The sequence below is a fragment of the Crocodylus siamensis genome, chromosome 3 (assembly GCF_052110815.1).
Source record: "Crocodylus siamensis isolate JL-2025a chromosome 3, ASM5211081v1, whole genome shotgun sequence".
Classification (NCBI taxonomy): domain Eukaryota; kingdom Metazoa; phylum Chordata; order Crocodylia; family Crocodylidae; genus Crocodylus; species Crocodylus siamensis.
Genome location: NC_143397.1, coordinates 119,508,451 through 119,523,964, shown reverse-complemented (window position 1 = coordinate 119,523,964; position 15,514 = coordinate 119,508,451). Strand labels below are relative to the sequence as shown.

At 45.4% G+C, this 15,514-nt stretch overlaps 1 protein-coding gene across 1 annotated transcript in view; it reads left to right on the top strand.

Annotated features, from left to right (window-relative positions):
* The first annotated feature begins 884 nt into the window (after positions 1-884).
* The window catches only part of GALNT12 (polypeptide N-acetylgalactosaminyltransferase 12), an 83,623-nt gene continuing 68,993 nt past the window's right edge, over positions 885-15,514 (top strand). Inside the window, exon 1 of the mRNA XM_090039097.1 lies at positions 885-1,299. Coding sequence (XP_089895223.1) covers positions 947-1,299 — 353 coding nt within the window. The 5' untranslated portion in view covers positions 885-946. The remainder of the gene's footprint in view (positions 1,300-15,514) is intronic.

Below are 15,514 nucleotides of genomic sequence, written 5' to 3'. Positions count from 1 at the left end.
GTGTTTATATTCAAAAGCTTGCAAAGAAGAATTTTTGCCAACTCTTTTTAGCTGGTCTGATAAAAGACCTTCGATTTCCCCTAAGATCCTATGAAATAGAAACATTCATTTCTACCCAGAAGAACTTTTACAATCTTTTTGCTGATGCCTGATGAAGGGTGTTTGTCCCCGAAAGCTTGGGTGGCCATCATAGAGGACATGGACGACTGGTGCCACCTTAGTCAGGGGGGCACATGAACCCCCCACAGCCAGTCTCGCTGACCCAGGGGTCCTCCTGCAGCCAATCACTGTGGCCACTTCTGGAAATGGTTGTGGCCACTTCTGGGAGTGCCACGGTGCTCCCACTCCCCAGCTGGCACTCACAGGGGGGCACTGGCGCTCCTGCCTTCCCCTCTGCCCATCACCTAAGTGGGGAGCGCAGCCAGTCAGGGGTGCATCCCCTGCATGTCGCCACAGATAGAGGACATTCCCGTTCTCTGCTCCTTGTGTCCTCTATTGATCCAAAACCCAACGCTTTTATGTCCTCTCCTTTTCACAACGGCATCCGGTTTTGGATCAATAGAGGACAACAGCTGGGCTGTCCCCTATGACGGCCACCCTACCAAAAGCTTGCAACGAAAGACATTTTTAAATTGTTTTTTTTTTTGCAAAACTCTCTCCCACGAGCCCGTTCTGCTTATTTCACAGTTGTGAGGAAACTGTCATTCCGGAGCAGGCCCGGATGGCTGGGCCCGACCTGCGAGCGAGTGTGTGTGAGGAGGAGGCTGGAGGAAGAGCCGCGCGGGAGCACGAGGCGCCCCTTTGCGCCTCCCGCACCTAGGGCCGCGCCGCGCTGGCAGCGGGGCCGGCGGGCGGGGCCGGCGGCAGGATGCGGGCGGGCTTCCTGGAGGCGGGGGCGGGAGCTTGGCGCCGTGGCGACTGCAGGCGGGCCGGGCCGGGCCGGGGCATGGCGCTGGGGCTGCCCGGCCGCGCCGTGTGCCGGGTCCGGCGGGGAGGCGGGCGCGGGGCGCTGCTGGCGCTGGGGCTGGTGGCGGCGCTGGGCTTCCTGGCGTGGCCGCGCGGGCCGCGGGCCGAGCCGGCGAGCGAGGCGCGGCGGCTGCTGCCGCGGCTGGAGCCAGTGTACGAGAAGCCGCGGGCGGAGCCGGGCGCGCCGGGAGAGCTGGGCCGACCGGTGCGGCTGGAGCTGAGCGCGGCCGAGCAGCGCCTCCAGGACGAGAGCGTCCGGCTGCACCAGATCAACACCTACGTGAGCGACCGCATCTCGCTGCACCGCCGCCTGCCCGAGCGCTGGCACCCGCTGTGAGTCCGCGGGGCTGCGGGCGGGGGCGGGCTGCACTGCCCAGCACCCTGCTGAGAGGCAGCCGGGGGCGTTCCCACGAGGCAGGTGCAGGGGGGGCCGGCAGGTCACGGGCCACCTCATCAGTTCTGCTCTGCCACCCCGCGCACATGCCGAGGGGTTTTCGTGCACTTAATGAATGAACTGCGCTGTAGTTTTCGATCCGGCGCACAGGGATAATCCTGCACTTGATGGGTGAACCTGGCAATCAGTGTAGACCTGGCAGAGGGGTTAGCCTGCAGTTAATGACGTGCAAAGGGGTTATCCTGCAGTTGATGGGTGAATCTTGCAGTAAATGTAGGCCTGGCACTCATGCAAAGGGGTTATCCCACAGATGAATCTCAGAGTAAATTTAGACCCAACATGCATGCAAAGGGGTTATCCTGCAGGTAATGGGTGAACCTTACTATAAATTGAGACCCATCATGTGTACAAAGGGTATATCCTGCAGTTGATGGGTGAACCTCACAATGTAGACCTGGCACACGTGCAGAGGGGTTATCTTGCAATTGATGGGTGAACTGTGCCGTAAATGTAGGCCTGGGACACATGCAAAAGGGGTATCCTGCGGTTAATGGGTGAACTGCACAATAAATGTAGGCCTGGCACATGCAAAGGGATTATTCCGTTATTAACAGGTGGGCTGGGCAAGACATTGAGACTGCCTCAGGTGCAAAGAAATTATCCCATCATTAAGGGGGAACCATGCAATGAATATAGATTGATCACATGCCTGAAGCAGTGGTCATGCAGTTAACAGGTAAATCATGCAGTAAAGTTAGAGCAGCCACAGGGGCAAAGGAATTATCCTGCCTTTAAGGGGAGAGCCATGCAATAGCTGTAGACCAGTCATACATGAGAAGTAGCTAATGCACTATGAAAAGGGCTGTGCACCTACAAAAAAGAGCTAACCAGCAATGGAATTAATACTTGAACATGTGTAACAACTCCAGAACTGGTTTCTATCCAGCTTTAATTCGAACAGGTTGCAGGGCCTCTCTCCTTGCAGCACCCGCAGGGTTTGAGGAGAGGGGTCTACTCCAGGGTGCTTCATGGGGAGAGATCAGGGTGTCTGGGCTGTACTCCTGAGTCCTTCAAGGAAACACACCTTGCCTAGTGTCAGACTGTGCTGCAGGTTAGTACAAGGACCTATGAGAGCATAGCTAGCATAGCAGGGCATATCATATCAGAAAGAGGGAGAGGACTGATGCAATAAGTTAAACAAACGCACCTAGTTTTCCTGCACTTCCCCCCGCTCCCATCTAACATCCACACACATCACTGCTTAGGAGGAATGCACCTCCGTGGCTTGTTTTTTAGCTATATGCTGCTGCACCTGCCTTAGTCCAGTTCTGTTGCTTCCAGTGAGCAACCTCTAATGATCATTTAAAAAGGGCACAGACTTTGTGAGTGAAGAGTACTATTGGTGCATTTGGTTAAGGGTTGAAGTAGATTCACCATCAGCAGCCATTTTTAAGTCAAGACTGGATGCTTTTCTGAAAGATGCACCAAATGGAAGCAAAATGTAGACCCCTCCTATGGCTTCTCTCATGCTACTGGAGATCAGACTAGGTTATGCTTATGGCCTTTTTTCCTGTGAGTCTGTACTCCTCAAACCTTTGCCTTTATGCACTCCCCATCTGTGGTCCCAGCATGTCCCAGGACTAAACTTCTGTGAATTTCCTCCTGGTTTGAGCTAAACTCATCATCTATCTGACCAGAAAGGAGGCTCTGGTTAGGGGGACCCCCAGCAACTATGGGACTGTTTTCCAGCCCCTCACCCATTCACATCTCATGGCAGAGTTCACTGGGCAATGACCACTGGCTCCTTGGATTAATTTGAGGATGAGTGGCCTCTATTCAGTGCTCCCCTTGAAGTATACTCCTATCTCTGGTTTTACATTTGCTGTCCCACAAGATCAATTGTTGTGTCCTAATTAAGGGAGGATTAGAGTTTTCCTAGTGGGACTAGGCCCACTGAACCATAGCACAATAAATAGTCCTGTCACTTTGTATATATAACCAGTGGTTTTCAACCTGCTTGACTTGGGCACCCCTAGGAAAATGCCAGCTCTTAATTTCACTTGATATTTGACCACAGAAAAATAATATGGCAATTCTTCTGCTGCAAAGAACTCAGAAAGACTGTACAGTAGAGCAGAATGGTTTTAACACTGTGGATTACTAGTGGAAATCTTTGGGCTTATCTTGTAAATCATGTTTGCACACCTAATCGTGCTAACATTTTTGGTTCCCTGTTGCATCCTTGAAAAGTTCTTATGGTACTCCCTGGGTGTTGCAGCAGCCTGGTTGAGAATTACTGGTATAAACTCTTTGCTCATGGTCATGTCTCAATATTGTCCGTACTGTGAACGATCTACCAGTTGACTGGAGTGGTGGTTGTTTTGCCTTTTTTTTTTTATACCAAGCCATCAGTAAACATGAATAATAGTATAGGGTCAAGAGGGTGAAGAATGCCACCAGATACCCACATGTTTATCTACATGATGCTAATTTCTTTGTTGTACAGTTACATTTTGAGGCTTGCTAGCTAGCTACTTCTTAATCCATTTTTATGCCTTTTTTCTGTTCTGGGTCCTCAAGTGGCGATCATGCAGTACTAAATAATATCCACTGCCTTTATCAACCAAGCCTGTAATAATATGAAAATAGTAGAGCATCTATTCCTCATTCCGAAATCAACATTGATTGGCATTAATTATATTGCCTTCTTCATGTTTTATTAATCGAGACTCCTGTCAGCAATTTCATTATTTTGTCTCAGATTAATGGCCTCTAAGCCTGACATCTATTATGCATGCAGCCTTGTTTAACCTTGGTAAATCCTAGTGCAGCATTGGCTTTCTTTCTGAAAGTTCCCAGACTTACTGAAAATCAACACTTAGAAAAGGTCTAGATCTCTTCTGGCAGCATTTTCAAAACTCTTGGATGCAAGTTTTCTAGTATAAAAATGTCTGATTTTAGAAGCCAGTTTTGAAGATATTCCTGAGTTACTGGGAATGTTTCACCATCATTCTGTACAGTGACTGCCTCCCCGCCTGAAGAAGGTTAATGAGAAACTTTGTAGGCTGGGCCCGCGTGATTAAAAGGATGATAAATAAGCCTGTACAGTGACTGCATCCTGTAATCTTTTTCTCAGAGACCAGAAATATTATATTGAACAGTTCTACCTTTTCTTTATAATTATCAATAATTCTACTGTTTCCATCTGAGAATGAACCAATACAAATACTAGGGTATTTTTATGACTAACTGAAATTCTGTTTGTCTTTAAATCTACAAGCTGTATATTTTTCTCTCTTTTTCTTTCCTTTTTAATTTTCTAGAGTTCCTTGCTCCTGTTTCACATGCGTTGCTATCAGCTTCCTCTTTCTTCTATTTGTTATGTATGGTCCCTTTTATTTATTTATTGTGCCTTTACTATCCCTCTAAGTTTGTGGGCTGTTTGTTTTGTTTTGTTTTTTAAACCAGTACATCCTCCCTCCCACCCCCTTTCTTCTTCCATGATTGTGGATTTTCAGATGCGTAGTAACAATCCATAAATGGAATTTAAGTAGAAAACTTGGCACTTTCTCTTAAGATATAGCACATCATTGTCATTGTGTTTGTCCTCATGAAGTTGATATTTTTTAAATATATGTATGTGCCTATGCATATGTGCACACACTCGCATATATAACTATGTTGGACGTGATTCTCTGCACATAGCAAGTATGATTGAGTCAGGATGGCTTGAATCTAAGCCACCAGGTTTTTTTTAAGTCTGTGACTAATTCTCCTTTACCTGTCCAGAGGAGATTCAGTGCAGCTTCCCTCATGTCAGATGCAACAGTTTGATAGAGGATAATTTTCTCACGTGTATGGTTAGAAGGTTCTGCTGTATTCCAGATAGGAGGTAGGGAGAGACGGAAGGATTCTCCAGGCTTGGTCAGTAATCCAGAGTATGGTACAAAGTGTGATGTGGAACCTGCTATTCGAGAACTTAGCTAGGAATCTGAGAAAAACCCACCACAAAGGACTGAATTCACAACAATGGATGTATACTGTCAGCCACAGGAGGCTGCATTCTGTAAAGGGATGTTCTCTGACTTGAGAGGTTGTATGGTTGAAGCTGAACCTGTGCTGCCACTGGGCTGTGTTGGTGATTGTAATGAACTTGTGCATGAAGAAGCAAAGATGTCTCTTCTGCATATTGTTTGCCCTTGAGTTGATTCTTGCTTTACTAGTTTACCTGTTGCCTCCATGTAGATGTTGGACAAGAGAGAGCATAAGTCCTTGTGGCACCCTAAGTAAGTGGTGTGGTGATGGGATGCAGTTGCTCCATCACTGCTCTTCACGTGTGTTGTCCTAGAAAGGAATAAGTCATCTGGGGGCATTCCATTGGATTCTTTTGGACAGGAAAGCGGTTTCTCATGGTCAGATGTTCCATTGCTGTGCAAAGAGGAACAATCAGCTGAGCTTAATATTTCTTCGACAAAGAGTTTTGTACGCTTTGTAAGGGGAAATACCAGGACTTGAGCTGTTGACACAATGAACAAAAGGGTAGGGGACAGGAGGGTCAGGAAAAGAAGAAGGTAGTGTAACTGACATGTGGGGACCTGTTACATCTTGTATACATTTGTTCTTCTTGTTCACACATCTCTAACCAAAAAAGTGAGATGAAGTGAACTGTCTCTATTTGTAATACTTTTCTGTTTATTCCAGGGATTAGCTTGTGTCTTCCCCTCTGTTGCATTCAGAGCACCTCATTCTAAATTGTGATTGTTCAAGGATGTGTTTATTATAAGGAGCAAAGATTGAAATTACAAAATCCATTTGAAAGTACTAAAAAATGTTCCATCTGTGGCTGGCCAGAAGACTATGCCATATACCTCCTAAATGTGGGATTTGTAAGTAGTTTTAGTTCTACACTCTTTCCTCATCAAATTTTTTTTTATGAGTTCTTCCCCACCTCACACCCCTTTTTCATTTTTCTTACATCCTTTTACCATTCTCAAAGAGTCTTGATGTATTGTGTTTGGACCTGTGGGTTTTTGGTGCATTATGCCATTAAAAAAATATGTACATGTATATATAAATATAAAGTTAAAACTTTTTTTAAAAGATTTTGGTTACTTTGGATGCAAAACAGTATTTGTTGCCCTTTTGAAAAACAATATATTTTTCTTACTGAAAACATTAAGAACAAAATGAATAAAGTTTTCATTCAATTGCAAGGAAATTTTCTGCTTGCAGTTCTGTATGAAACTTGTATGCCAAAATAAAGAAGTTTTATTGTACAAGTGCATATATTTTTAGAGGGAAAATATTTTATGTAGTTAGGACCATTTTAAACAGTCATTAAATAATTGGACAAAAAATGCAAGGTTATATGTCACTTTACCTAGTAATGTGTTAGCTTGAGATTTGTAGCTGTAGAATACACCTGAATAGGTTCTTAGAGCAACATTTCAATTACAGGCAGATTTATCAGGAGTGAATTATTGCCATTTGTTTAACATGTATCTCGCGTGCCATTTGTGATCTCATCAGAGAAAGAGGTAATATTGCCATGTACGAGTAGGCTATTCAGGCATCCAGTTGTCACTAATAACTGTGATGACAAAACAGTGGAAGACAGTCTCACCTGTGACCCAGTAGCCAAAAAATTAAAATTAAAGGCAGTCAGTGATATTTTGTCATATAAAGCATTGTTGATGGTATTGGAAGTAGTTTTGAATCAGGAATGTATGCTAGTCCTATGTTCTACTGACAGTACGTATAGACTGACTTTTCATATTGGTGTGAGGATAAAATGGAGCACCAGTTAATGGGGAGCCACTGTGCTGTAGTTGTTTTACATTCCTCTCTATTGCAGCAACACAGTTTGTTGCTACTACTCACGATGAACCTCTTCATAGGCTTATAGGTAAGCATCACATTAGTACCCTTACTACAGAAATGTAGATAGACCAGGATAAGTGCATTTTAGGTTGATTTCAAGAAGTTGATCATTAAACATCACCTATGACCCAGGCAAGATGATTCTAAAACATTTTGGAAATCCTGCTTTGTATAGGAATTATTACAAGACTCAGGATGATTACCTATTGTGTACAAGATGAGAGTAAGTGGGTTATTTCATAATACCTCCTCCAATCCTGACATCCCACTCCCCACCCCGGAAAAAAGAATCTGATTATTGGAGGTTTGCTTTGAATTTATCCGCTCTCCCACTGCTACAGTAGGAAAAATAAATCTGGGGGGTTGGGTGGCCCCCTTGACCTCTGCCCCCCACAACTTTGTCCCTTGAAGGCCTCTTCCCTCCCACCCTCCCTTAATGACAAGCCTGCTGTCCCTGAACACATGGAAGTGAGGGGCTAATTTGAGAACACTATCTTTGAAATAATCGTACCTAAAGTAATTTACATATAGTCAAATTACTATTTTTACACACAGACTTAGTTCATCCAAAATGGATACATGTTGCCTTTTATGAAACTACTGCAAGTTTTAGCATAGGTACTTCATAAACACTTTTAAGTAGTACTTTGGCATCTGCTAGTATTTGACACTGTATTTATTTCTTTACTTAAATCCAATGAGCACTACACTACAATAAATACAGGCATACAGTGCATGAGAAGAACTAAGCAAACTTCAGAGTGGAGCAGTAGGCATCCTCTTCAGGCCATCTGTCTTTCTTTAACTTGCTTACTAGCTATTAGCTAACTTGGGACCATCTCCCGGTTTCTAGCTTTCTTAGTCTTCTTTTAAAGAGCATCTTTAAATTATAACTTCTATCACTACATATGGATTTTTTTCCTAGACAGTAACTTCTCTCCTCAGTTTATAATAGCTCAATTCATAACTGGTAATACTGTGGTTCCACCACAGTTACAAGAATCCACTGCTGTTATCTGCAGTTAGTGCTCCATGCAGAGCCATAATAGAGAATTGTTTTTCAATCAGATTTTTAAAACTGTATGTTGTGAGGTACCCAAAAATGCCTGGGCATGTTCAGATGAGTCCTGAACATGTTTTAATATGTTGAGGACTATTTCTTATCTAGAGTTTGAAGGCATGCATCAATTAAAAGTATTGTTGTTTTTGTTTAGTTACTTATTTTACAGTATTACCTCCAGTGTGTAAAGAGTATTTTTGAGAGAGGTGATGCTTTTTCAGTTTCTGTTCTTTTTCGTATCTTTTTCATACCATCACCATGCTTTATAGCTGAACTGATTTTAATCATTCAAAGGCCTGGCCCACGGACACTGTTACCGGCCCATGATCCCACCCCCGGTGCCTCCCATCCATCCTGTTCATGGATGCTGTTCCCCTAGATCACAGCTGCAGCCCCCTTCTGGCCTGTGTGCAGAACAGAGCTGCAATCTGCTTTCCGTATGCCCCTGTGACAGGTGCCGGTTCTGCATGCGTGGGCATGCAGGGAATGGACTGCAGCTCTGGCCCTATGTTCTCACCACCCTGTGATCCCAGAGTCTCTTTGGAGACTGATTGGGACCCATGTGGGCAGGGCGCAGGGCTAGGCGGATGGGAGGGGGCCACGGGCAGGCAGGGAGCTGCATCTGGGGCCAGGATCTTGGGGCAGTGACAGCATGAGGTTAGGGCAGAGATGCAGTCTGCTCCCTACGTGCTCCTGCCCATGGAAGTGACACAGGGTCTTGTGGGCAGCAGACTGCAGCCCTCGCTTAGCTTCAGCCCCACGCTATCACCACTCCAAGATTCTGGACACACCTCCTTGCCCAACCACAGCCCCATCCCATTCTCCCAGCTGTGCTCCCTGCCTATGTGGATCCCACCCCTGGTGGTGGGTGCCGGGTGGACAGGCTGGGTGCAGCAGCAGCTAGAAGGAGCTGCCACTGCTGGGAAGCGAGTCTGGCTGCCGCACCCTCACTTCATGCCCAGGGGCAGCAGGACTGGTTGCATGTACCACGGTCTGGGCTGCCCCTTGTACCTGGGCTGGGCAGGACCGAGGGACCCACCATGGGCTTGGCAAAATCCCTCAGAAGGCTGGATGTGGCCCATGAGCCATAGTTTGCCCATCCCTGTCTTAATGGCCATTAATTGACACATTATTAAGCAATCTAAGCACTTAATAAGATAATTTGGTTTAGAGTTTAAAGTAAAGCTAAAGGCAACATGAATTGCAACTAATACCAACTATATGCACTTTATTTTAAAGGATATTATAAAAAGGAGTTTAGTGAAACTGAAAGCTAACCTTTAGACAGGGGTGTAGGTTGAAGCCGTCTTGGTCTAAGGACATAGGCAGACAAGGTTCTTTGGGTGAATTTGATATCTTTTATTAGACCAACTTAAATAGTTGGAAAAACAATTATTAAGAAAGCTTCAGGCTAAGGAAGTTTCTGCAGTTAGTGTGTGCTCTTCCTGGATGGAATGAAAAGTAAAGAAGCCAGAGGCTGGGCTGGTGCGCATACAAGACCGGTAGTCAGTGAAAATGTAGATTGAGGAGTCAGTGGTTGAGAGACAGGCTGGGGCAGGGGTGGGGAAGGGGGATGAATAGTGGAGATGCTTGGGTAGTCAGATGTCAGGCAGGTTATAATGTGTCACAAATCCAATGTCTATATTTAGTCCATGATTTTTAGTGTCCAGGAGGTTGATGAAGTGCAGTGCATAGGCTTGTCTTTGGGAGGTGTTTTGTAAGTTTCCTTTGAGGATCAGGACTGAGAGACTGAAGAGAGAGTGGTTTTCTTGTGAGAAATGTGCCCCTGCAGGTAATTGGGTATTCCTGTCTTGGATAGATTTCCGGTGTGTATTCGCTCTGGTGCGCAGTTGTTTGTTTGGTCTCTCCTACATATTTTCCATCAGGGCATTTGGTGCATTGGATGAGATATATTACATTTCTGGAGGTGCAGCTGTAAGATCTGGGGATGCTGATGGCTCTGATGTGGGGTGTAGTAATTGTGGGGGTGGTGGAGATGTGTTGGCAGGTTTTGCATGTCTTGTCATGACATGGTCCGGATCCATTTGTTCTGGGCTTGAGGAAGTTTGTTTCTGGTGATGAGGTTAGTGAGGTTCAGTACTTGTTTGAAAGCTAGGATGGGTGGCTCTGAGAAGATCTTTTTAACAATAGGGTCTCTTTCTAGTATGGGTTGCAATTGTTTGAGGATTTTCCATACGGGTTCGAGGAAGGGGTAATATGTCATAACCAACGGTATGCGATTTATGGGGGGTTTTCTTGCGTGGTGCAGCAGTTCTTCCCGTGGTATCCGGGTGGCTCTTTCAAATGTGCGATCTCTCTCTCTGGAGGAGGATCCTTGCTGGGTGAAATCTTTTTTAAGATCGGTGAGGTGGTAATCACGGATGTTCTCTTCAGTGCAAATTCGGTGGGATCTGAGGGCTTGGCTGTATATCACAGCTATCTTGGTGTGTTTATGGTGATTGCTGGTTCTGTGCAGATATGTATGTTTGTCTGTGGGCTTCTTGTATAACGTGATCTGTATTTTAGCATTCTGGATACTTACTAATCATCATGTCTAAAAAGATGTTGGTGCTGGAGTGTTCTAGAAAAAGTTGGATGGAGGGATGGTGATTGTTGAATTTCTGATGGAACTCAATCAGAGATTGCAGGTTTTCAGTCCAAATGATGAAGATGTCATCAGTATATCTTAAGTATAACATAAGATATACCCGTATATATACATGCTGTACATTTTATCTCAAGGGTTGGTGGCTTCATCAGCCACAATGGAGAAGGATTCATACTCTGCCCATGCAAACTTCATGGACTGTACATGCAAGGCAATAACTGCAGAGAGAGAGCCTTGGCAAAACTTGCTGGCACACAGAAAACTGCCAGGATTTGGCACATTTTGGTTCAGGTAGTCCTTTAACTTTGGATGATCAAGTTTCTCTGGGGGGATGTTCACCACTGCAAAAGTCTCCACAAGGGAAAATGTGGCCTCTTGCCTTCCCAGGCTGCTTTCTTTGGTCCTTTTAAAGACCGAGGACATGGTTGGTTGTTTCTTGTTCTGACCTTCAGCCTCTGCAATAGCCTTTTGCTTCATGTGTGCCTCAGACTCTAAGTGTTGAGCTATACTGGTTTTCCTCAACAGATACAAAGCAACATTGTAGCTGGTATAGAACAGCCTGCCTCTATCTGCATGCAAGATCCTTGCAGGATACTGTTTCAGGAGGTCCAGTACTGAAACATATTTGATTGTCTTGGAGGACTTTTCTCAGGTATGAGGAGGACATATTGAAGAATCCTCCTCAGGCTGCAGCTTGTATCAGCATGCCTGCGGCTGCTTTAAAAGGTGGTGCCAAAACCCTCCCACTTCCCCAGCTGGCCCCAGATTGTCTCCTGGACTGAGCCTGTCACAGGCTTAGCCTCTGATTTGCTCCCTCAGTTCAGGACAGCAGGGCTCCTTGCCCTTTTCTCTGCTTGTATCTTGTTTTTGGGGGGTGGTTATAGCAGTGAGCCCAGAATTTTTTTGTGGGGCCTGCCTGATTTCACATTTTCACATGGATATCATGCAATCATGAATTTAGTAGGTCCCTAGTTATATAGAAACAAGGTATAAGGGATCACGTGCACGCAGCAGGAAGAGAAGGCTTTAACAATTATTCAGTGCACAATATATCATTTGTGGCCATTTGTGCTATCAGCATATACATTACACTGTGCGTACTTCCTGCTTTGATTTTTTTACAGCATTCAGAAAGACTCTGAAAAATACTTTAGGTTTACAACCAGATTGCTGATGGCTGCCAGATTTTTGTCTTTCAAGTCTTAGACCTGAAAGACTATCTACAGCTGAGACAGTGTTTCTTACCCCTAAAGTTCACTGTAATCTGGGCTGATACACATGTGGCATTGATTTTTACAGGCACACTGATGTTTGTATTGGTATGCAGCATGGCTATGCATGCCCAAATACAGGATCCCTGTGACTGCTTTGAGAGTTATGATTGTTTTATATTTGCTGTGCACAAGCATAAACATGCTTCTTTTAAAAGTAGTTGTTGTTGTGTTTATTTTTTACATTGTTTTTGTTTGCTTGGAGTCGCACAGGTTACTAGCTCTCAAGGCCCCCCCTAACTTCTTGGAATTTAGCGGCACCCCATTTAAAGGCTAATTTATTTCTTACAGTGCTTTCCTTTTCACACTCTGCAGCACCCTTAACAGGATCTGATGGAGTGGCAAAAAAGGGCAGCAGTAGGGAGGGCATCCCTGAGAGCATGGCAGTGTGTGGTGCACAATATTTGGAGTGGTTGGGACTGTTAGGCAGGGCAGACTGGGGACCTTAGGGATGGGTCTCTGGACCGCTGAAAGAGGCAGCTGGCCTTGCAGGAGGTATAAGGGAGTAATTGGAAGGTGGCGGAGGAGAGGAATCTGGTCCAGAGGCTGGTCCAGATGAGGGTGGCAAGGGCAGAACCCTTGTCTTGATCTTTCCATGGTCTGCCCCTGCTGCAGCTGAGGGTGTAGGTGTGGCCTATGCCACACTGCTGTGACTGCTTCTCAGGGAGCTTGAATGCTAGACTGCATTCTTTTGATACGCCACAGGGCCTTACTACAAGGCTTTGCTAAGTTTACTTGGCCTTACTTTATACAAGGCCTTACTACATCTTAAACTTAATTAGGCTCTTAGCAACAACATATAGCTTAGTATCTAAACAAATACAGAAAAACACTTCATCTAATCTTCGCAGAGCCTTCAGCAAGCACCTGTATCACACAGACATAATTTTCAGCTGTCAAACCTTTGTCTTAGAATTGAGTACAAGGTGTCAGGGGGCTAGGTAGCTGCTGGGGCTTTGGCTTGAGCCCCAGCCCCTTTTTATAGGATTCCTTTTTGAGTTCCAGTTCACTGAAGAGATCACTGTCTAGCCAAGCCACTTCTGTGCTTTCCCTTCTCTATCCCACTAAGATACAGGCAACCCCTGCTTAGTGCTCTTAATTGGTTCCTGAAGAACTAAGTACTAAGTGAAATGAACATTAAGCAAAACCAAAAGTATTTGATGACCCAAGATGGCAACAGCAATTGTTTTAAATGACCCAAGATGGCAATCACGAGTGTTACAATGAAACTCGCTGAGTGCTAAGTGAAATCAGGTATCAGTTTAAAATGAGCATTATAGTGAAATAACGCTAAGCAAAACAGTGTGAAGTGGGGGTTGCCTGGAACTTGTTCCGGCACCCTTAATATGGCTTCCTTAAAGAAAAGCAAGGTCTTCTGGACTCCATTTCTGCATAGACTTGTCTTTCAGGGTATCCTGCTTACCAGTTCCCTGAAACTTTGTTAAAGTCTGCTTTTTTGAAGTCCAGTGCCTTTATTCTGCTGCTCTTCTTCTTTGCTCTCACTCTCTCATTCGTGCTCTCACACTTGTTCACTCACTCGCTCAAAACAGACATCTTCAGTGATGCATGATTGCTGATCATGTTCCAGGGATGACTGTAAACATTGGTGTCCCAGCTCAAGGAGTCTCTGTATGCAGGGGAAATCCTCACTTGCAGATGTACCACCTGTGTTGGGGAGTGGGAGCATCCCCTGCAGAGGATTTCCTCATGGGCATCTGCAAACGTAGACAAGGGAATGGGAGTCCCCCTTCCATGCTTGTAGGCACACACTCTGCAGGTGATTCCCAGGGCATTCCTGCAAGCATGAAGGGGGGCAGATCTCCTATGGAAAGGGAGGGGGTCCCTTTCTGTGTTTACAGCCTGTGTGCTGGCAACTTGGCACTCATTTTTGGCAACAGCACGAAGCACAGTCTGCAGGCACGGAGCAGGGAACTCCTCTGGGTGATTCCTCCTGCCCCCTCACACTTGCAAAGATGCCCAGGGAAATATCCTGCAGTGGGTGTCCCCTGTGCACTGTGTGGGTTATGTGTCTGCAGATACCCTAACGTTTCCCACTTATCCAGACATATGCCTGAAGAGACGCATCTAGGTAAGGGGGAAGCTGAGACAGGCACTCCCAAGGCTTGAGGAGGCTGACTCTGCCAGGAATTTCTGAGGTATGCAGGACCAGGCCCCTTAAGTTGGAGAAGCTCTTGTCCCAGGGAGGCTGAGGAGCCCAAGCAGTTTCAGACTGCCCCAGCTCTTCCACCATTAACACATAGACATGGATATCACTAAGGTGGTTCAGTCTATTACTTCCTTCTGCCATGGACACAAATTTGAGTGTTTGTGGTGTGACAAAAGGTATGGACATCTGTTTGGTTTCACTTTGTGCCAGCCTAAACATTTTTATGGCAGTACAAAAGTGACATCTGTTTCCACGCTATCATTTTGAGACCATTGGCACCAAGTTACCTTCCGTCTTCACATTCTCAAGTAGTTCCTCCCTGATTGCCAGCAACAAGTCCAAAAAGGCTTTCCTTCTACTTGGTCTCCTACCACCTGTACCAGAAAATTACCCTTGTGTACGCTTAAGGATTTGCAGGATTGCTTGTGCACTGCTGTGTTTCCCTCCCAGCAGATGTCACCATAATTAAACTCCCTTGTGAGAACCAGGTCCTGCGGTTTGGACATTTTCATTAGTTGCTTAAAAAAGGCTCATCCACCTCTTCCTCCTGGTTTGGTGGCTTATAGCAGATGCCCACCATGACCTCCTGCTGTTCTCCCCCCGATGTTTACACAAAGTCTTTCAACAGGCCTACCTTTCCCTTTGAACTGCTTCTCAAAATGTGCACAAATTTCCTTTATATGTGGGGCAATACCTCCTTCCCCCACCCTGCCTGTCCTTCCTGAGCCAGTTATACCCATCACTGACAGTAATGTGAACTATCCAACTACACCTCTGTAATCTCAATTACAGTATCATTCTGCAATTTTACTAAGTCCTTCAATTTTTCCTGTTCATTCTTGTGCTTCTCTCATTAGTATATAAACATTTTGGGTAACTAACTGATTATCCTGCTTTCTCCCTCCTTCCCCTTACTAAATTTTAGTACAGGTCCCCTGGCTGTTTACATATCTCTGGGCTGCACTGCACTGCATAACTCTGACATTGCAACCATGTGTTGATCTCCAGGATTCATTTGCTCCTATGTGGGCCTTTTCCCTTGACTGGAAAGATTGTTGAATATCATCATGAGTGTTGGCAGTGTCATTAGTGCCCACATAGATGAGCAACACAGAATAGTAGTCAGAGGACCAGATGAGTCTCAGCAACCCTTCTGTGCCATCTCAGA